At 47.9% G+C, this 19,781-nt stretch overlaps 9 protein-coding genes across 9 annotated transcripts; 4 read left to right on the plus strand and 5 right to left on the minus strand.

Annotated features, from left to right (window-relative positions):
* Positions 1–729: 729 nt before the first annotated feature.
* On the minus strand, positions 730–1,185 carry F4807DRAFT_460788 (uncharacterized protein; the record flags this gene model as incomplete). Its single annotated transcript, XM_048001579.1, has 1 exon — positions 730–1,185. One exon carries the CDS (start codon positions 1,183–1,185, stop codon positions 730–732), a length of 456 nt encoding a protein of 151 aa, XP_047854090.1.
* Positions 1,186–2,517: 1,332 nt separating this feature from the next.
* Positions 2,518–4,003, minus strand: F4807DRAFT_467757 (tannase and feruloyl esterase-domain-containing protein). The gene is made up of 2 exons (XM_048002530.1): positions 3,311–4,003; positions 2,518–3,229 (listed from the first exon to the last, which is right to left on the minus strand). Exons 1-2 carry the CDS (start codon positions 3,659–3,661, stop codon positions 2,615–2,617), a joined length of 966 nt encoding a protein of 321 aa, XP_047854091.1. The 5' UTR covers positions 3,662–4,003; the 3' UTR covers positions 2,518–2,614.
* F4807DRAFT_97348 (putative cytochrome P450 oxidoreductase OrdA-like protein) lies at positions 3,779–6,583 on the minus strand. Its single transcript, XM_048003724.1, has 8 exons — positions 6,062–6,583; positions 5,667–6,008; positions 5,463–5,595; positions 5,199–5,390; positions 4,977–5,128; positions 4,679–4,917; positions 4,351–4,622; positions 3,779–4,289 (listed from the first exon to the last, which is right to left on the minus strand). The coding sequence occupies exons 2-8, from the start codon at positions 5,869–5,871 to the stop codon at positions 3,896–3,898; spliced, it is 1,587 nt and encodes a 528-aa protein (XP_047854092.1). The 5' UTR covers positions 5,872–6,008; positions 6,062–6,583; the 3' UTR covers positions 3,779–3,895.
* Positions 6,577–8,105, plus strand: F4807DRAFT_427213 (L domain-like protein). Its single transcript, XM_047998133.1, has 4 exons — positions 6,577–7,037; positions 7,122–7,162; positions 7,241–7,501; positions 7,590–8,105. The coding sequence occupies exons 1-4, from the start codon at positions 6,959–6,961 to the stop codon at positions 7,956–7,958; spliced, it is 750 nt and encodes a 249-aa protein (XP_047854093.1). The 5' UTR covers positions 6,577–6,958; the 3' UTR covers positions 7,959–8,105.
* Positions 8,106–9,319, minus strand: F4807DRAFT_427215 (histone-fold-containing protein). The gene is made up of 4 exons (XM_047998134.1): positions 9,299–9,319; positions 8,975–9,238; positions 8,830–8,915; positions 8,106–8,746 (listed from the first exon to the last, which is right to left on the minus strand). Exons 2-4 carry the CDS (start codon positions 9,036–9,038, stop codon positions 8,282–8,284), a joined length of 615 nt encoding a protein of 204 aa, XP_047854094.1. The 5' UTR covers positions 9,039–9,238; positions 9,299–9,319; the 3' UTR covers positions 8,106–8,281.
* A 463-nt stretch (positions 9,320–9,782) lies between these two features.
* Positions 9,783–12,793, plus strand: F4807DRAFT_427219 (chloride channel protein). The gene is made up of 4 exons (XM_047998135.1): positions 9,783–10,120; positions 10,184–10,199; positions 10,265–10,611; positions 10,668–12,793. Exons 1-4 carry the CDS (start codon positions 9,944–9,946, stop codon positions 12,651–12,653), a joined length of 2,526 nt encoding a protein of 841 aa, XP_047854095.1. The 5' UTR covers positions 9,783–9,943; the 3' UTR covers positions 12,654–12,793.
* Positions 12,794–13,141: 348 nt separating this feature from the next.
* Positions 13,142–15,047, plus strand: F4807DRAFT_427220 (uncharacterized protein). The gene is made up of 4 exons (XM_047998136.1): positions 13,142–13,170; positions 13,239–13,721; positions 13,966–14,062; positions 14,198–15,047. Exons 2-4 carry the CDS (start codon positions 13,450–13,452, stop codon positions 14,666–14,668), a joined length of 840 nt encoding a protein of 279 aa, XP_047854096.1. The 5' UTR covers positions 13,142–13,170; positions 13,239–13,449; the 3' UTR covers positions 14,669–15,047.
* A 143-nt stretch (positions 15,048–15,190) lies between these two features.
* F4807DRAFT_427223 (transcription initiation factor IIA gamma chain) lies at positions 15,191–16,291 on the minus strand. Its single transcript, XM_047998137.1, has 3 exons — positions 16,130–16,291; positions 15,921–16,068; positions 15,191–15,842 (listed from the first exon to the last, which is right to left on the minus strand). The coding sequence occupies exons 1-3, from the start codon at positions 16,174–16,176 to the stop codon at positions 15,690–15,692; spliced, it is 348 nt and encodes a 115-aa protein (XP_047854097.1). The 5' UTR covers positions 16,177–16,291; the 3' UTR covers positions 15,191–15,689.
* A 341-nt stretch (positions 16,292–16,632) lies between these two features.
* On the plus strand, positions 16,633–19,708 carry F4807DRAFT_427226 (SNF2 family N-terminal domain-containing protein). The gene is made up of 4 exons (XM_047998138.1): positions 16,633–17,309; positions 17,372–17,688; positions 17,739–19,081; positions 19,139–19,708. The coding sequence occupies exons 1-4, from the start codon at positions 16,796–16,798 to the stop codon at positions 19,563–19,565; spliced, it is 2,601 nt and encodes an 866-aa protein (XP_047854098.1). The 5' UTR covers positions 16,633–16,795; the 3' UTR covers positions 19,566–19,708.
* The last annotated feature ends 73 nt before the right edge of the window (positions 19,709–19,781 follow it).

Here is a 19,781-nt window from a genome sequence, read left to right on the forward strand (position 1 = left end):
GGGTATGCGAGGTACGGCCATGTCGTCGTAGGGAATTTGTTGGTGGCCAACTGGGATGTATTCCGGCCTTATGCTTTCAATCGAGTTCCTTTTAGATTTCAGGAGTTTGTGGTTACGGTCTGCTCCGCTGGCACTGCAATTTTGAGTTTCTTGGCAACAGCTAGGTTCACTCCCTCTGATTGGAATTCTACCTAAAATGCTACCGGTTTTATTGAATAGTACTTTTGTGTGCATTGTGGATAATACCTAGGAGATCGCTTGATACGTACTAAATATTTATAACAATACAAATCAGCTTATAGTTTGTAGTTGGTCCGCTAGATTCTGCTCAGTCTTCTTGTTCAGCTACAACGGTGTTGAGATATATGGGTTGATATGTTATTCTAGATAACAAAGCCTTTGTCTATTGAGTCCTTACAGGTGCGTTGGCCTTTCAGCAATAATTAGCTGAGCGAGCCAGGATGTCACAAAGACTTGTAGCTTCTACTTAATTATACCTGTCTTTCTTAGCTCGAAAAGAGATAGGGCCTAATATAACTTAATAATCATCATAACATTTTAGAACTTTGTGTTTGTTTCTATCCGAGTCTTTGATTTCGGTTACATATTATCAATGCCTACCTAGGTATTCCTGTATGAGATAGGTATAGCTTAGTAGGTGCTATCGTAGGCGCCCTCGAATATCCTCCAACCCTCGCGTCATTCAAGGCCAAAAAGGAAAAGGCTCCATCACGAGCAACAACTTCTCTTCTCCCTCTTCTTTTCTTCCTCTTGCTCCTTCTTCTTTTTCTCTTCCTCCTCCTCCTGCTTCTTCTTCTCCTCCTCTTTCTTCTTCTTCTCGCATTCCTCCTTCTTTGAGTTCATTAACTCTGATTCATATTCCCACATCTTGTTCTCATTCTTGTTCAGGATTTCATTCCCGGTATCAATGAGATCACCTAAGCCTCTAAGCGCATCAGTAACGGCTGTAGTATACTCATCGTCGTCTGGAGCGGCGTCTTCGGCAGGGCTGAACTCTTCATGAGTATTAGAAGCCCAATCTCGAATCCTACGAGCCATGTTTTCGTCATAGGAAGTTAAAATATTTGGGTCGTCACCAATACCACGAAGAATAATCTTGTATTCTTCGATAGTCTTGTTCGTTTCGTCTACTCGGTACTTTGTGACCCTCTCCTTCGTAGCCATGTTGTCGTATGCGCTCATCTTCTTCTGTTTATAGGAATAGGTAGATAGCTAGTAAATGTTCGCGGATAGTTGTTTGTTTAGGTAGAGTCTTGTGAGAAATGTAGAGGGACATTGAACTGAACACATCCTGTGTTTAAGTAGAAAAGTTCAATAACAAAACACACATCACGCATGAGCTCAGATTTCTGTGTTCTTCCATACAACTAGCTTCCCAGGTCATTTTACGGCGCGTAGTGATGCAACTCATCTACACGTGGTGTTTGTCAAGGAACAGACTCATCATACAATGCCGAAGAGGAATTAATACGCCAAGTGTATAGGTATCCTAATGATTCCTACCTTAGGTGGAGAAGGCATTAGACTCTTCGCCACAACCAACATGTGAGTAGAAGTGATTAAGTAAGTATCCCGGTTCAAGTGATCTCAGACAGTATGACTTGGCCTATTGTTAAACAGAGGGCTCTATGGACTATAGCTCATATAGCGCTAAAGCTCATTATAGATACAGTGGATTCTAGCTTATACCCCCCTGGAAGTAAATCAATATCACGTAGCTGGAGTAGTCTCTTTTGAAAGAGCCGTAAGGTAGAGGGGTGGGTGTTCGCTATTATCCATTAGTACTGGCTACACTAATACTCGCTGTAAGTTGTTGAATATGAGCAGCTAAAACGGTGGGTTTAGGCCATCGCGCCCCTGCTAGAAGAGGGTCAAATCATCGTGCGCGGGGTGCCGTATGGTTGAAAGAATTTGGTGGGATGGCGGAATGTTACCGCTGTCGTCGTGAGCAAGCGAAAAATAAAAAGATCCAGCTCTCCCCTTCATTTAACCCATCCGCCCTCGATGTCTCAAGATATCCTACCAATCTTATAATGAAGTAATATAATTAATACGGAAACTTTCTAAATATTACAGAGCAGTGATTCCATCGTCAAATTTTGACTTTTGGTTTACCATTCCTTAGATGCGAAAGCCCCTTCAGAAGGCAAGCGAGTCGAAACTCATTCGTAATCCCAGCTCTGTGCGTCATTCGCATTACTATCGCCATTGTAAACGGCAACTTTGGGATACGGATAGAGAGGATGCTGCCTCAACACACCCGAGCTTGGAACAGTTTGGTGTTTCCATGTCGTCGCAATAATTTGATCCACTGGTGTTCCGTCCCCGGGATGAAGAGGAGACGGGACCAGTTGGTCATGGAGTGCAAGATTCACGTCGCCAGCTTGACCTGCTCGTAAAACTAGGAGGATCCTCGCATGGCTATCAAAGGATCTGACAGTCCATGATACATCAGGATTTTCCCACCGTGATCTCTGAAAGAGGGCATGTCATATTTGTTGGCATCGAATTCATCCACAATGTCCAGGGTTTCTACGTACTCGTAGACACGATTGTATGATGAAAGAGGCCAGTTCACGTCTCCAAACACTGCTTATCTTAAGAAATCGAGACCGAACGAGAGCGGTTCTAGAGGGAGAATATTGGTTGACGATCCTAATTCCGAAGAGAGCTCGAGACCTTGGTACGCTAGCTCCGACCCGACATAATAATCAGAATATATCTCCTGCAAGCTCTCTAGCTGCGAGGCCATGAGGCATGCCGATGCGTTTGCAGATGAGTTCGGAGGGTTTTTGCAATTCAATACTTCGAAGTCGGGGTGGCAATTTTCGGGGGAGCTGACGATACCGTCTTTGACACTGTCCACCTCGTCGCATTGCTCAATCACCGTTAGAGCTATCAGGGGGAATAGTTCAGCAGGGATACTCCTCGTGTTATTCGGCGGATGGTAACCCTGTTGGATCCTAATGACCACATCTACCAAGTGAGTAACCCACCAGGCTGGGCCACCGACTAGTATACCATCGAAGCTGTCGGCATTGATCTGAGCTTCCTCTAATCCCTGCGGGCCGCCGGTCGAGCAGTCGGTATAGTAGAAATATTGGGCGTCTTTGCCGTAATAAGTTTTGATCGATTGCTTTGCAAGTCCGACAGATCCATGGATTGCACGCCAGCCCCAATCGATCTCCTTCTCCGGCGCATTGTAGGACTACGTAATATCATAGGGAGAGCTCTTGTGTCCATTATCTGTCGACATGGCGGCGAATTCGTAGTGCGTGCCGATACCCACGTCGAAGTAGTTGATGTACCCGCCCGTCCCAGCTCTGCCAACAGTGAGAAATCTCGAGTTCCATTCTGAGGGCAGGAATAGAGCGAATATATACGAAGAGGACTCGGATGAAATCATATTAACTTGGATGGCGCAGAGCTCTGGCCGGCCGGTCAGGATCGTAGGGGGGAGACCTTGAAGGACTTCGATGTCGCCGTAACTACTGTTTGTGTAGACAGGAACGGCCGACAGTATTATAGCATTTCTTGACAAGGGGTTATTAACTAACGATAGCTGACGGTTTAGGTTGTCAAGAAATGATGTGGAGCCCGATCCCCGAACGATGGATGGCATCAGCAAAGGAATCGGCATTGTCGAATGAACCTGATTGGAGAATCCCTTGTGGTCTGAGCATACATATCATTTATAGATCCAACTAGCCTCTCTAAAGAAACTCTTATTGATTCGCCTTTTGCTATAATCCGAGCTCTAGATCCCCTATCCCGTATTACCCTCTCACCACACGATAGGTAAGTAAGATTTGTACAACCCAATTACCAAACCCCATTGCACTACGAACCATCCATACCTCTGCAATTGTCTATATCAAGCTATGCCGGCCAAAGCCTTGCTGTCGCTCTCCTTCCATGGGTAGGTTTTCTCAATCGACCTGATCAATGCTTCGTGGTGAGGGGATCTTGGTTTGATAACGTTCTTGAATGGCGCAGGATGACTAATTACACCTGGTTCGAATTTGATGGTAGGTGAAATCTCCCGGCCGTTCTCTAGGTACTTGCTAATCTTGAACATGGCAAGTGACTGTGCGATATTGAGGTAGAGGGCATTGTCTGCTAAGTATCGTCCTGGACATATACGACGTCCGAACCCAAAGGCAAACATGCGCGGGTCTGGTTCTGGTTTGTGTCCGTCAGTCTCTAAAAAGCGTTCGGGCTTGAAAATCATAGGATCTCGGTAAACATCCGGGTCGTGTGTGAAATGCCTAACACACTATCAGTTGCCAAACATTCAGGAGGTTCCTGTGGACATCTAGGTATACTCACCAAACGTTTGGGAGCAACATTGACCCTTTCGGAATAAAATATCCTTCGCAGATATCGTCATCGGTACTTGTGTGCGGGAGTGCCATCGGAGCGACGGGATGCCAGCGGAGAACCTCTTTCACGGTAGCTTCAATATACGGCAGATGTTCTCGATCTGCCATATTGGGCAATCGATATTGCCCCACAACACGGTCAATCTCTTCTTGCGCCTTTTGCTGAATTTCCGGATAGACGGTCATAGCTAAGAAAAAGCACGCAATCGAAGACACAGTCTGAATTGGGTTAATACACGCCTTGATTTAATAAGACGAAGGGGAAGGGAGCTCACGGTATCCGCTCCAGCAGCGTACAACGACGCAGCTGACCATTTGTTCGTGTATTCGACATCCGGGTCTAGGTTTCCAGCCTCTAATAGTCTCGATAAGAACGATATTTCATTCTTTCCATAAGCCATCTGATGCTTGACGAACGCGTGAGGTTTCTCTAAGACGTCCATGACCTCGGCCCTCCACTGTCGGGCGAGTTTCTTGAACCCTGTCCCGGGAACCCAATCGGGTACTAGTCTCACTATAGGGAATTAAATCGTGTTGCCCAAAAAGTTTCCAGCCATTCATCAACACACTTACAGAATGGCAGTACATCAACGAGGAACGCTCCAGGAACTGCAGCACGTCCGAAATTGTCCATAGCAATAGTAGCCATGTCGACCAAAGGATCGTCCTTGTGAGATTCCGCCTCGTAGTCATAAGCAATCTTTAAAATCACAGCACCAGCTTCCCTTCAGAAGTAAAATGGTCAGTAACATGACTTAAGTCTTTAAACAACTGGAGACTCAACAGGAGACCTACTTCTTAACGTGATTTATAAAGCCCTCTGGATTATCCAAGAGATGAAGAAGAAAATGGCCTACCTCGCCTTCTTGTAACGTGTTGAACTGAGAAGCAGCTTTCTTAGTACCAATAATATGGCTCATATTCTTACGATGCAATCGGAACCGGTCGTTGTATGGTGACAGGGCGAGCGAATCTCCCCAACCAACCCTACGGAAATTTCTTAGTACTTTCTAGATCGTAAAGCTAGCTATAGATTAATAAACAGCGAGGTGAACGAACATTTCTCCGGCAAATATCTGTCGAGGTCTTGACGAATGCTTCGTCGAGCGCTTCTCCAGCAGCTCGAAGGCAAGCTTGGCATCATTGATGATTACTATGGTTTGGCCCATTACCGTTATAGAGCTAATTGGACCTAGGGGGTTTATCAGCACGAACTAGAGTTGCTGATCAGACTCTGCTCCGATAGTCAATAGCTTAACGAACCATAGAGATCTTTATACTTCAACCAGTGATCACACTCCAAGACCCCTGGCTGAGGCAGGTCATTCAAGTTCCCAAGAAAAGGGAGGCCCTTAGGGCCCGGTGGTAGAGGAGGATGATTGCCATTCGATAAGCCCAGGACTTTGGCGATAAGGTACGCAAAAGCGATCCCAATTCCGAGACTAATGAGGAGTGATAATACACCCATCGTCGTCAAGATGGAAACTAGGACGTAAGAGCGTCGAGTATAAGGACAATAGAACTCGCTGGGGTCTTATTAAATCTGCTCTAGATTGTTTCCTTAGTATATTATGATGCTTGTGGTTTCGAGGATATTATAGATAACTTTGGGTTTGCCATGTTAGCATTGGTTTGACTATTCCATCAAAGAAACTTACAAGGATTCTATGACTTTCCTACAACTCCCGCGAATAGAGATATACGAATGATCAAAATAACTCGACGTTCAACCATAATGAGAGCCACGCTGACATTTATTAATTTTCACCGACAAGCCCAGCCCAGCTACACTACCTAGCCCAATCTATACCTACCCCTCGTCTTGGTTTCCATTGGCTAGTGACCTATCATAGGTCGCATATTGGTCAACCGGAGCGCGTCGAGGGTGTACGGACTCCTTTCCCAGATTGGTTAATAGAAGGCATATTAGGGGAGCCCTTCGTACGCATCTAGCCTATAGCAGACCAATTATAATCTCCTTCTCTCTCTAAGCCGCGAAAGGGATGATTCCGCATATTAGCGTTCGATCCTTGTGGACTTTCCAAGCATCATGTACAGCTGTAGTTTTAATAGACCGAAAAGACAGCGGCAAGAGCCCGCGTTAACCTTAAAAGAGACTGGTGTACATTAGGTGGGAAGGTACATAAGTGAGGTGTCAATGATAGAACTCCTAAGTGAGAAAAAGAAAATGGGAGAAACAGGAGTCAATCCTTTAACTGAATATTCCCAAAGTAATCCTTAAAGTGAGTATCTAAGCCTATATAAGCAAGTATGTACCTATACAGAGAGATTACATAACATACTAGGTACAGTACGAAATACTTCCCCGCACTCCACAATTGGAGACTGCTCTAGATTGGCGTCACAATTTTTCGTTTAAACAATCAGGAAATTTCCAAGGTTCAGCCTTACTTCATCAAAAAACACTACACGCGACATCGTTCAATTGAATACAACAATTTACCCAAACAAATCCAATCGCATCTGATACGACAATCCCGATACATATACATAGAAAATTGCAACGGTAAAGATTCAGCAAAGGCCAGCCCAACATGAGGCTCACGGCCGAGCTTCTCCAGAATTCCCCTTCGTGGCTGAACGCGTTGAAGGAGCGCGAGCTCGAGCTTCGAGGTACGTCAGAAAAGAACAGATACTACACTTTTTGATCTAGGAGAGAGCAGAGTTGATAGCGATGCCCTCGCCGGCTGTGAACAGGACATCGGATACCGGCCATTGAGAACTTGGGTGTTGCAGGCGTAAGTCTTTTCTATTATCCCGACCCATTGCTTTGAATTATAACCCATGCAGCTGCTAATAGCTAGGTGATAATGTAGCCCCAAGATGCCATAGACTTCGTCGACAATGACATCCAAGTGCTAGGGAACTTCCCTCTGTCGCCACGAATCCAATCTCTCTTACTACAGCGCAACCGCATCGCCACTATACAACCTACCCTCGCCAACTCGATCCCGAACCTCACGAACCTACAGCTGGAATCGAACAACCTGACCGAGCTAGCAGACTTAGATCCGTTGGGCTCTTTCCCACGACTGACACACTTGGTATTGCGAGATAATCCCGTTACGAAGAAGGAGGTAAGCTCAAGAATCTGCTTTATTTCTACCCCTTGTCTTGCCACTGGAAAAGATAAAGGGCACGCGCTTACAGAGGATCGCACTACAGCATTACCGATACTGGGTACTATGGCGCTGCCCTTCGGTACGTTTTCTCGACTTCGAGAAGGTGAAAGACGCGGAGCGTAAGCAAGCTGCAGTACTCTTCGGCAGCGCTGAGGAGCCGACAGACCTCGCGTCCAAGATCATGGGTATTAAATCCCGGACGTTCGACTCGGCATTGCCTATCAACGGAGCCCCGTCAGGGGCGCTGCCCACGCGCATGTCGCGTATCAAGCTCACCGACAAAGAGAAGAAGCGTCTCCAGGACATGATCAAGAAGGCCACCAGCTTGGATGAGATCACGCGACTGGAGGCCATGCTACGGGAGGGCAGGATACCTGCCGGCGTGCACTTGAGTGATGAAATGGAGGAGTAGGGGGGTTGGGCATGTACCTTAAAAAGAGAAATTGGATCTGGGGTGCTCATGGTACTAGTGGCGGTCAGGTATATATGGCATTAGCCATAAAATGAAGATTCGGGTATACCCATGGACAAGCAATACTAATCCTTCACCTGCGAGAAGTTATGTGTGTATTCGTGCGTGTGTGCATGTACAATGCCAATTACTCCCCAACGCCAAAATTCGTGCTGTAAAGGTACCCCTATCCACGTATCCGATATTTCGGGATCCAGACTCTATTCCACACTTTGTTCACAGACCTAGAAGGGATTACAGAACCGTCGAACGTCACCAATTCCCTAACCGGTCATATCCACATCCTCATCCCGTCCTCCCCGGCTAGCCTCCCGCATCTCAGCACGCAACTGATCCGCGGGGTCCGCCTCCGTGCCGTCGTCATCGCTCACTATGCGGGCACCACTGGCGCCGACGAAGCTGCCGTTCAGGCTCGAGCGGCTGGTGCTCGGCCTGTGCTTCTTGCCGTTGGCGGCGGCGTCGGCGCGCTGGGTCTCGCCCGGGCGGTCGGCGGCTCCGGCGGCTTCTCCGGCTGGCACGTTGCTGCTGAGCTGCGCGCGGGTCGCCGCCGCCTCCGCCTTGACGCGCTTGTACGGCACCGTCTTCGGCACGATGTCCTCGAGGAACTCGAGGTTCTCCTTGGCGGCGACGGCGGAGGCGAGGTCCTTGTACTGGATGTTGCGGCGCGGCTTGCGCTCCATGCGCGCCATGTTGAAGCCTTCGCTTGCGAGGTACTGGATGAACATCTCCTAGTGGTGGGTTAGTGGGGGTGTTTTTGGGTGGTTGGTGGGAGAAAGAAGGGGGATGGGGAGGCAAGGGAGGGGAGACTTACGGTGGCGAGAGTGATCACGAAGGCGGCGTTGTTGGAGCAGATGCCGATGTCCTGGTCCTGTGCGACGATCTTCTTCACTCGTGATACTTTAGGGGTGAGCGGTTAGAATGAATGATACGGAGTGACGGTAAGGGGATGGACTTACGAGGGAGCTGCGTCTGGCCGGTTACCTCCTTGCGAGGAGGGATTGCTGTGGTGTTGTAAGGCATATTGACGATTCTCTTTTAGATGAAAGAAACGGCTCGTGGAGGAATACGATTTAGTCAACGGCCCTGAAAGCCGAATTTGTTGGAGTGGGTAGCTATGAGGTGCGTTAGCATATGAAAACTGCAAAAACTGCGTACACCTTCAAGTGAGACAAATCTTAATTGTAAATGGTGGAACCAAGATTAGAAACTCGCTAATAGAGCTTTTGGCATGAAAGCCTTATCTTAGTTGTAATTATAGGTTGGTGATAGGTGAATCTTACCTCAGGTCTAGAAATATGAACGGCAGAATACTAGGGAGAAACTTCGACAACGATTGTCAATGATAGCTTTGGTAGATATCACAGGATGTACCCCGTTTGTTATGTTGAATTAGGTGTGAATTTGGCGGGCAAAAAGTTATCGTCCTTGTGAGATTCAGTACGACGCGATGAGGTTTAGGGGGAGACGCGATTCGATTAAACCCTAAAATGGAAAGCGGTGAAATCTTGTACGGTGGAATTGTCTGTTGATGGGGAAGAAGATACTGTATAAGTTAGGGATCTGGTAGGTCAACTTTAGCCATCTTCCAGGCTGCCAAGGTACGAAGTAGCACTTGCATAAATCTGATCATAAATCTGATAGGGGATCGCAACACGGTACATGTTAGACTGTGCAACTGACAGGCTGGGAAGCTGCTTGGCTGCACTAGCCCAAGGACCCCTGCTCATCAGCCTCAAGGGCGATTACGTAGTAGCAGCAATTGATTGCTTCTATCCGTAACTTGCTCAACATTAAACCTTCAAATTCACCATCAGTCGTTCACCCTCGTTTGCATATGTACTTGCGCAAGTCGCATCTGAATTATTTAGTATTCAGTATTCCTGTTACCGAATAGCTGAGAATGGTCACGACCTCCCTTAAGACTAATGTCTTCCCGTACAACCTCCTTCTCCGTCACCCACCCACAGCTATCCCGCCGACCCTCTGTTAGTTCTAGATTGTCGATCGCTGTATCAACTGCTGAGCGTGGGGAGGTGACTGGGAACAATGCGCCGAGAGAACAACAAATAGAAGAAGAAATAGCTGAAATCAAAAGATATGAGGTATCCCAATTCCCCGAAGCAGTTGTAGCACTCTGGTCGCGCTTCGAGCTAATATGTTAATAGGACTTCACCACTATAGGTATGCGCATTGACGAACCCCTAAAGCTAACTTCCCGTGAACGAATATTGACACCAACAACACAGACTGGGTACAGGATGCGGCACAAGAAAGATTACGCAGGAGGACAAGGCGAAAAAGACATGCGCGCTTCGACAATGGAAAGGTGTCATGGAGATATAAGCTCCGGGAGTCCTACGATGCTGCGCAAGGGTGGATTGTGGTAACCCTCATAGGGGCCGCCATCGGCTTAAATGCCGCTTTTCTCAATATCGTTACTGAATGGTTATCCGACATAAAGATGGGTTATTGCACGACTGCTTTCTACCTGAACGAAAACTTCTGTTGTTGGGGTGAGGACAATGGATGCGACCACTGGCATCGTTGGACATCATTCGAACCCGCCAACTATGCGCTGTACATCATGTTTGCGGTAAGCTTGTTTATCCCCTGATGTTATATGCACCGCCTCGAAACTAAACCCTCTAGACCATATTTGCCTTTACCTCGGCCGTCCTTGTCAAATCATTCGCACCGTATGCTGCTGGCTCAGGCATTTCGGAGATCAAGTGTATTATCGCTGGCTTTGTCATGAAGGGATTTCTAGGATTCTGGACTTTGCTCATCAAATCCATTGCGCTACCACTAGCTATCGCTTCGGGTCTCTCAGTCGGCAAGGAGGGTCCCAGCGTGCATTATGCAGTATGTACAGGCAATGTCATCTCGAGGATGTTTGACAAGTATAAGCGAAATGCATCCAAGACGCGAGAGATTCTTAGCGCCTGCGCCGCGGCCGGTGTAGGAGTCGCTTTTGGCAGTCCTATTGGAGGTGTGCTATTCTCTTTAGAAGAGATGTCTAACTATTTCCCATTGAAAACTATGTGGAGGAGTTACTTCTGCGCCCTCGTCGCCACAGCGGTCCTCGCGGCGATGAACCCCTTCAGGACTGGCCAGCTAGTCATGTTCCAAGTTAAGTATGACCGATCGTGGCATTTCTTCGAAACCGTTCCATATATCTTCATCGGCATCTTCGGCGGTCTATACGGCGCATTCGTGATCAAGTGGAACTTACGGGCTCAGGCATTCCGAAAGAAGTACCTAACAAAATGGGCGGTCCTAGAAGCTACGTTGCTGGCCATGGGGACGGCCATTATTTGCTACCCCAATGTGTTTCTCCGGATCGACATGTCGGAGAGCATGGAAATCCTGTTCTTGGAATGCGAAGGGACTGAAGATTACCAAGGGCTCTGCGATAATGACAGGCGGTGGTCAAACATTATGTCACTAACCCTTGCGACCATAATTCGCATATTCCTAGTGATTATCTCGTACGGATGCAAAGTACCAGCTGGTATCTTCGTGCCATCTATGGCTGTTGGGGCATCCTTCGGCCGAACTGTTGGCATCATAATGCAAGCCATCTACCACGCCCATCCGGATAGTGCCTTTTTCGCCGCTTGTCAACCGGATGTGCCCTGTATCACACCCGGGACGTATGCTTTCCTGGGAGCCGCTGCTGCGCTCAGTGGTATCATGCATATCACGGTGTCAGTTGTCGTTATCATGTTCGAGCTCACGGGAGCTCTGACTTATATCTTACCTACCATGATTGTGGTTGGTGTCACGAAGGCGGTGTCTGACCTATTTGGCAAAGGGGGTATTGCTGACCGGATGATTTGGTTTAGCGGGTTTCCATTCCTCGACAATAAAGAGGAACACAATTTTGGTGTTCCGGTGTCAACGGCTATGACTAACGATGTAGTCGCCATTCCTATTCATGGAATGACGTTACAATCTATCGAAGACCTGCTGAAGCAGCCCAAATATCAGGGTTTCCCTATAGTCGAGGACCTGACGACAAGGATTCTTGTCGGCTACATCGGACGCACCGAATTGCGTTACGCAATTGATCGTCTACGCCGCGAGCGCTCGATCACAATCAGTCCAGAAGCTAAATGCAATTTCTCGCCAGCGCCAGCTTTGAACTCAGTCACGCCTATCACGCCTACCGTCACTATTAGCAACGCAGATTACAGCCTTTCATCGACCTCTATCGATTTCAGCCGATATGTAGACGCGACGCCGGTAACAGTCCACCCACGGCTGCCACTCGAGACGGTGATGGAGCTCTTTCGCAAGATCGGGCCACGCGTGATCTTGATCGAGCATCACGGCCGACTCTGTGGCTTAGTTACGGCCAAGGACTGTCTTAGATATCAGTTCAAGGCGGAAGCGGCTGAGAACCCGCGCGATGATCACGAGATCGCCGAGGGATATGAAAAGCTCTGGGGAGTAATGAACAGAGTTGCCGGATGGTTTTCCGGAAAGGTGTCGAGCGTCAGTGGTGGACGTATAAGGCTAGGGGGTGAAGCAGAAGATAGGCGGCCGTTAGGGCGAGGGAATGGCAATGGCCAGATTATGGATGGTGATGAGGATGTAGCTGACATTGACGGTGTCGAGTTGGAGAACAGGTAGTGGTAAATACGGTGTCATATTTGGCATTTAATCGTAGTACCTGTTCAATTTATGGTTCCAAGCATTTCTTGCAGCGTTATTTGATTTGTTTCAGAATTAATCGCATTCGTCCATGTAACGAAGCCAACGCACGAGGCATCCAACTCCCTTTAGTAAATACCACCCTCCGGTTATTGGGAAAATTGCCCCGTCTGACACAAGGTGCAACCGGAGAATACACCGAACCGTTGTGGCTCGGTTCACGGCGGATGGATGACGGCAGCGGGCCGCACGGTCCACGGTGCTACCATCCACAACAAAACCCCGTATCATGCGATGTAACTAACGGCCGCTAGTTGGCGTCGAACAGCGGGTCAGGCTGTTGCTTCGAGCAATCATCTTGTTTCGTTCGCTGCAGGAACATGATCAGGTCCTGACCATGTCAAAAGTCATTGATGTACATATATATGCAGGCAAGGGATCGTTGTATGTCTACTTGCCCATACACTGTGGAGCACAAGACGTATATCTGCTGCAGGTAATCGCCCTGATCGCCCGATTCGTAATGCCAAGACAAAAAGGCCACGCACTCACGATAAGAAATAGCCAGAAAATCTTGAATCGCTTCTAAAAGAGGATATACCAGATCCCCATAAGCTGAAACACCTCGGCGTGCCAAACCGACCCGTGTCACATTCCATTGGTCCCGGTTTCCAGTCAGGCGGCGCTTGTTTTTATCTTTGTATTTACTACAACCCGCTTAGTAGACAGGTACCACACCCCGACGTATCCGGATCTCTACACACCTTAATCCACAATGTCCCGGCCCCGGAAAACTCAAACTACTACTAATACCAATACCACCACGCATTCTTCTTCGACTACACCCGCTAGCTCCTCCGTTCGCCAAAGGAAGAAACCGCCCGTTGCTGTAGCCGCCAAAGAGAAGGCGGGCATTAGGACTACTAAGAGCGATGATAGTCTAGAGGACGATCTAATTATGTCTTCCTGGACGGCTAGGAACCGGTGGATCGTGTTCGCAATTGCTAGCGGCGCTTGCGCTGCTTTTAATGGCGTCTTTGCTAAGTTGTAAGCCTCGCAATGCCCATTCTGCAGGTACTCATCTATTCTATCCTAGAGTGCCATGAACTGTTCTTTGTTCTTATCTCGTCTCTCTACAACCATAACTATTCCAGTGGTCATGACTTTTAATTTAGCTGAAGCTATATTCATACCTGCTGTGTTACACCTTAGCTTCAAGAGGACCTAAAAGCATAATCTATACTCCAACTCGGTTCGGCTCAGCTCAAGGCTAACCCAAACCCATTCACAGAACTACCAATGAGCTTTCCACTCACATAGCCCAGGGGATCTCCGGGTCCCTTGGTCTAAAAGACCTAGAAAAGGTAGTTGAGGTCGTCGTGCGCTCTGTAAGCCTCTCCTTTTTTTAGCCTATCCTCACACAACTCCAACGTCGTTGCCTCCCTCCTCCCTTTAAAAAGCATTAGCTTCCTAGGATACAGCGCGAGAAATACTAACCTACCTATCTTTTCCCTTCGGTTTAGTCCTTCTTCGGTCTTAACCTAGTTTTCAACGGGATCATGTGGTCGCTCTTCACGCAGGCCCTTGCCAAGGGGCAGTCGACGACGCAGGTCTCCATCATGAACACGTCGACAAACTTTATGATTACGGCGCTCCTGGGCCTGCTTATCTTCGCCGAGGCCCTGCCCCCGCTGTGGTGGGTCGGCGCCGCGATGCTGGTTGCCGGCAACGTGATCATCGGGCGCGAGACCAAGGAGGAGAGCAGCGGGACGGAGGCAGGTGCCGGGGCCGAGGAGGTCGAATTCCGAGATGCTGCTGATGACGGTGATAATGGCAATGGTAATGACGATTACGAGCATAATCACAGCCACAGTCACGACGATGTATCAGCAGCCGAGCGAGGCCGTGGGTCTAGCTCCACGCCGCAGGAAGGGATCCTGCCTGTGGAGAAGGATGATGACGAGGACGTGCCTCTATTGGGGAATTTGAGCTGAGGGCTCAAGCGGAAATAGAGCGAAGATTCCTCTTGTTAAATTCCGTTCCTGGACTAGCCTCGGAGGTTGATACCCAACTGTATATGTGGGAACTCATTCTGAATAGATGTGGATGAATGGTCATTTATTCTTTTTCTACCCACATAGAGTGATCTTTCTTGCCCTCGGTGTTGCTTTTTCTTTCTACTCGCGTATATCTTAGGGTCATGATCTGTCCCGCGTATCTCCAATATTTCTATAACGTGGGGGATCACGATGTTGCCCCCAAGGTGGTTGCTTTTTTCGATCCCTAAGTTCACAATAGACTTGTGAATCAAACTGGATGTGACGACTTGTTGGCCAATGTCACATAAGCCTATTAATCACAATGCTATCATTACCGGTCTAGAAGTGACAAAGCATCATGCAATCCTGGGGGTTGTCACATGCATAACGTATGCTATGGCACTATTGGAGAAGGAATCACATACACCAATTACTTAGCTCATGCGCGTAGTCACATTTAGTAGTCGCATTCAGAAGTGGGCATAAATGCTTTTTATTAAGCGAAAATGCAATGCGTAATCCCGATTGTTAGTGCAGTGGCAGTACAATCTGAGGTTGTCCGTTTCCGTAGAACGCCGTGAAAACCATTCGTGATGTATTCCGTCACCGCATGCCGATGTCCGTGAATGTTCGCCTTGAAAGAAATAAACCATAATTACACAATGATGCCACCTTCCAATCTAGATCTTTGACCCATATTCACATTCAGAGCTTCCTGAGAAATCTGATGTTGTTGACTTTGGTCATGGATTGTCGTCGAAGTCGTATTGAAGTCGTAGGAAAGGTAGGAAAGTGAAAGGCACCAGAAAGATGGCCGAGCGTGTGAAATCATCCTCTTATACGCATGTTCATAGACGCATGGTGTGTCGTGATGTAAAAGTACAAGGCCTCCGATATCGCCTCATCGGACGTGCGTCGACCGTGGGAAACGAGGATGTCGACTCTCGCAAATTTCGGAAAGAGCGATACAATGCTTCTATGCGGCAGCTCCGGCGGGCTTCGCGGTACAAGATACTATCTTGACCTTGTCTGCCTGAACGACCTGTCCGCCATTCTCCATCTTGAAAGTCACGTTCTTAAGTTGGAAAGTCCAGACTTCGTCACAGAATCGGTAGGTATCGAGACTACCCTATAGAATCGGATGAAAAGCAGTGGTTAGCTACTGTCGCAAGGTTGCCACTGTCTAGGCAAATGCAAGAATGTTTACCTTGAACGTCAGACGAGCTTTGACCTTGTCTTGAAGCACCTCTGTTATGGCGCGGTCAAAGTTGGCTAGGATCTTCATGGCGAGTTGGGGATCTATCCGATGCTCGGTAATCAGATCGTCGAGGGTATCAGTTAGAGCGGTACCGACGCTACACAAATGTTGTCAGCGCAGATCTAAATGATAACAGTCAACAAAAGCTGCTGCTGTACCTGCTTCGTCGATAAAGCTCGTAGAAATTCTGGCCAGTAGCCGCCATCTTGATAATCTCGGCAGGTAATCCGTGGTTTGTGATCGCGAATTTGTCGTGAGGATGAATTATGCGATTGTTGGGTGGATCTTGGAAGTTGGTATATGTAGATTTAGGATTACGAATGATGGAATGTTTGGAGATAAGGTTGCCGGAGAGGCTGTGGGACAGGATGACTAAGTAGAAAAAGCGGGCCTGCAGCACGTTAGTCTAGTGGAGAACTTTACCAACCTTGGGACGGACTTGCGGAGTTTGCGGCTGTCTGGACTGTGCAACATCATTTGCAGGGTGGGTACTTAAGGGAAGTACCCCTTTACGCGACCCCTGTCGACTGACGTTTTCGTCCATGTCCCCACGCTACTTAACGCGTGATAACGCAGCTAACTCGCGTCGTCCGGGGTGCCGGGAACGCCTCTGACGCGCTAAACCTAGCAGATTAGTACAGTACATACGCTACTTAGTTGTGAAATCATCATTTTCTCTATTTTTCCTCTATTATCTTCAAATCGCATGTTCTTAGCGTTGACTTTTCTTTTGGGTCATGATCCAAAATAACATCATTGTAACTTTTGCTTTTTCTTAATCCTAGTTATCCCACTAACCCACGTAATCCATATTTCTTTTGGGGATGGCCCCTTCATCGTCTTCAGACGTCGATTCCCTCCGCTCCTCATCTCGACTCCCTACTAGTGCTCCCTCATCACCTCCTCAGGCGGACGACTTAGATAACGTAAAAATGGGTGTCGCCTCAACCTTCACAGAGCAGCAGATGCTCAATGAAGAGAAGAAAGCTCGAGATGAGAATACCAGAGCTGAAGCAAAGCGACTGGCCGCTAAGAGGAAGCGCAAGAAGGTTCAATTATCACCCCAAGAACGCGCACGCAAGGCGAAAGAATTGGACGAACTTCTTCGCAAGAGTAGGATATTTAGTGATATCCTCACTCAGAAAACAAAGGCTCTGGGTCGTGTCGGTCGCGACTTTGATAACCAAGCATTGGCAGATGCTGGCTTAGAATTGAAGCAACAGCCTAAAATCATGAGCGGCGGAACTATGCGAGATTACCAACTAGAAGGCCTCACATGGATGTATGAGATATGCTTGCAGGGACTAAGTGGCATCCTAGCTGATGAAATGGGACTAGGTGATTATCTACCTGCCATCAACTAGCTTATATCCATGCCTTTCAAGCTAACTGAATATCAGGAAAAACGATCCAAGTCATCTCACTTGTTGCCTTACTCAGAGAACAGGAGAGCTATTTCGGTCCTCACCTAATAATAGCCCCGTTAAGTACCTTGTCGAATTGGCAAGACGAATTCCATAAATGGACTCCGACAATACCATTCGTAATGTATCATGGCACTCCACAAGAACGTCAGGAAATCTTCCGCAACAAGATTATGAGAAACTATCAGAAAGGCCGTCCTTCGCAACGATTTCCAGTGGTTTGTACTAGCTATGAAATGGTTCTCAGAGACCGTGCCAGCCTCTCGAAGATCGACTGGGCTTTCATCGTAGTCGTGAGTATCTCAGAGTAGTAGTCATGCTTCTAATGATTAACAAAAAATAGGATGAGGGTCACCGAATGAAAAATGCCGATGCGAAACTCTTCAGAGAATTGCAACAGTTCAAATCGGCCACTCGACTTCTTATAACAGGAACGCCTCTCCAGAACAATCTCAAGGAGCTATGGTCCCTCCTCCACTTCTTAATGCCGGAGACTTTTCTTGATTGGGAAGCATTCGAAGTATGGTTTGATTTCAGCGATCTACAAGACGAAGAAGGCACCACACAGTTCATTGAGGACAAAGAGAGCCAAGATCTCGTTTCCAAGATCCACAAAGTTTTGCAGCCGTTGCTACTTCGTAGAATCAAGGCAGATGTAGCCAACTACCTACCGAAGAAGAGAGAGTATGTCCTATATGCTCCAATGACTAAAGAACAGACAGACCTTTACAATGTAATCGGAGACAAGAAAACCGATACCAGGACTTACTTGGAAAACAAGGTCGTCGAGCGGTTAACGGAGACTCGTAACAGTCCCAGCTCTAGGAAGTCGAGTCGCCAGTCGTCACGTGCGACTAGCACGAATGCGAGCCAAGCACCATCTCCATCAGCAAAAAATGCGTTTTCAATGATGATGGGTAAGAAAGGGGTGTCAACTTTGAAAGCAACACCCAAAGACTGTTCTCCTGCGTCTCAGGTTAAAGGGACCGGCAAGAGGAAAGTTCCACCTACGAATGAGGCTTCGTCTCCAAAGAGTAGCAAATCGAGCCGACAATCTACTCCAGCCGGCAGTATCCGAGGCCGACCACGTAGGACCCGTGCCTCATACAAGGTGCCAGATGACTCCGATGATGATAGGCTCGATGATGATGAATTTGAGGCAAAACTAGCTGCCGAGCTTGCCGCCAAAGACGATGACTCAGATGAAGACCTTCGGGATGAAGAGGAAATCGAGCGAGCTGCTACACTTGAAATGGCCAAGCTTCAAATCGCGGATAAGAAACTAGGAAACCCCATCATGCAGTTAAGGCTTGTGTGTAACAGTCCCCATAACTTTTACAACCCGTGGACGTTCGACGACAAAGTACCCATAGATGAGAGCATTGTGACAGCGTCTGGAAAGATGCTTCTTCTAGACAGGCTGCTTCCAGAGCTTTTCGCACGTGGCCATAAAGTTTTGATATTCTCTCAATTCAAAACCCAATTAGACATATTGCACGACTACTGTGCTGAGCTGCGCGGATGGAATGTATGCCGTATTGACGGGGGAGTTGCCCAGGAGGACAGAAAGCAGCAAATCAAGGAATTCAATGAAGACCCCGATTTCAAGATATTCTTGCTGTCAACAAGAGCGGGCGGTCAGGGTATCAATCTAGCGAGTGCGGATACGGTGATCCTGTTTGATAGGTAAGTTCACTTTCTTCTCCCGGTTACAGAGGAGATTATCTAACTCACTTGGATCAGCGATTGGAACCCCCAACAAGATCTACAGGCCCAAGATCGCGCTCACCGAATCGGTCAGACACGCCCTGTTGTCGTCTACCGATTAGCGACAAAAGGAACCGTCGAGGAAGAGCTTCTCATGAGCGCCGACGCGAAGCGCAGGCTAGAGAAACTTGTCATCAAAAAGGGGGGGTTCAGGACGATGGGCCAAAAACTCGATAGTAACGAGGTTATAGACAAGGATATTCTCCAATCCTTGTTGTTAAAGGACGGCGAAGAATATCAACACTCCGGAGGAGATCGGATTCTGAGCGACGAGGATATCGATGTTCTCTGTGATCGGAGCGATGAGGCCTTCGATCGAGCGGCCAGGGGTGCCGGTAACGCTGCCGGATTCCAGGTTGTCGAGACTGCTGCAGACGGCATCACTCAGATGAAAGGAGAGTAACTGTATTATGGACTTGAAAATGGGTTTGATTTAGCTCCTGGGCATGCGTTGGCGTTACCGATTGCTTGATCCGATTAGGCCGAATGGTTCATCTAACAGTACCAACGCCATATACATGTACAATTGCTAATTAGTAGAACCATAATTAAGGAGTTCTGCCTCTTTTATTCATTCCGGCTGTATCGCACTGGTGGCTTCGGCGTTAATGTACAATAT

Source organism: Annulohypoxylon truncatum (assembly GCF_022578515.1).
Source record: "Annulohypoxylon truncatum strain CBS 140777 unplaced genomic scaffold F4807scaffold_17, whole genome shotgun sequence".
In the NCBI taxonomy this organism is placed as follows: domain Eukaryota; kingdom Fungi; phylum Ascomycota; class Sordariomycetes; order Xylariales; family Hypoxylaceae; genus Annulohypoxylon; species Annulohypoxylon truncatum.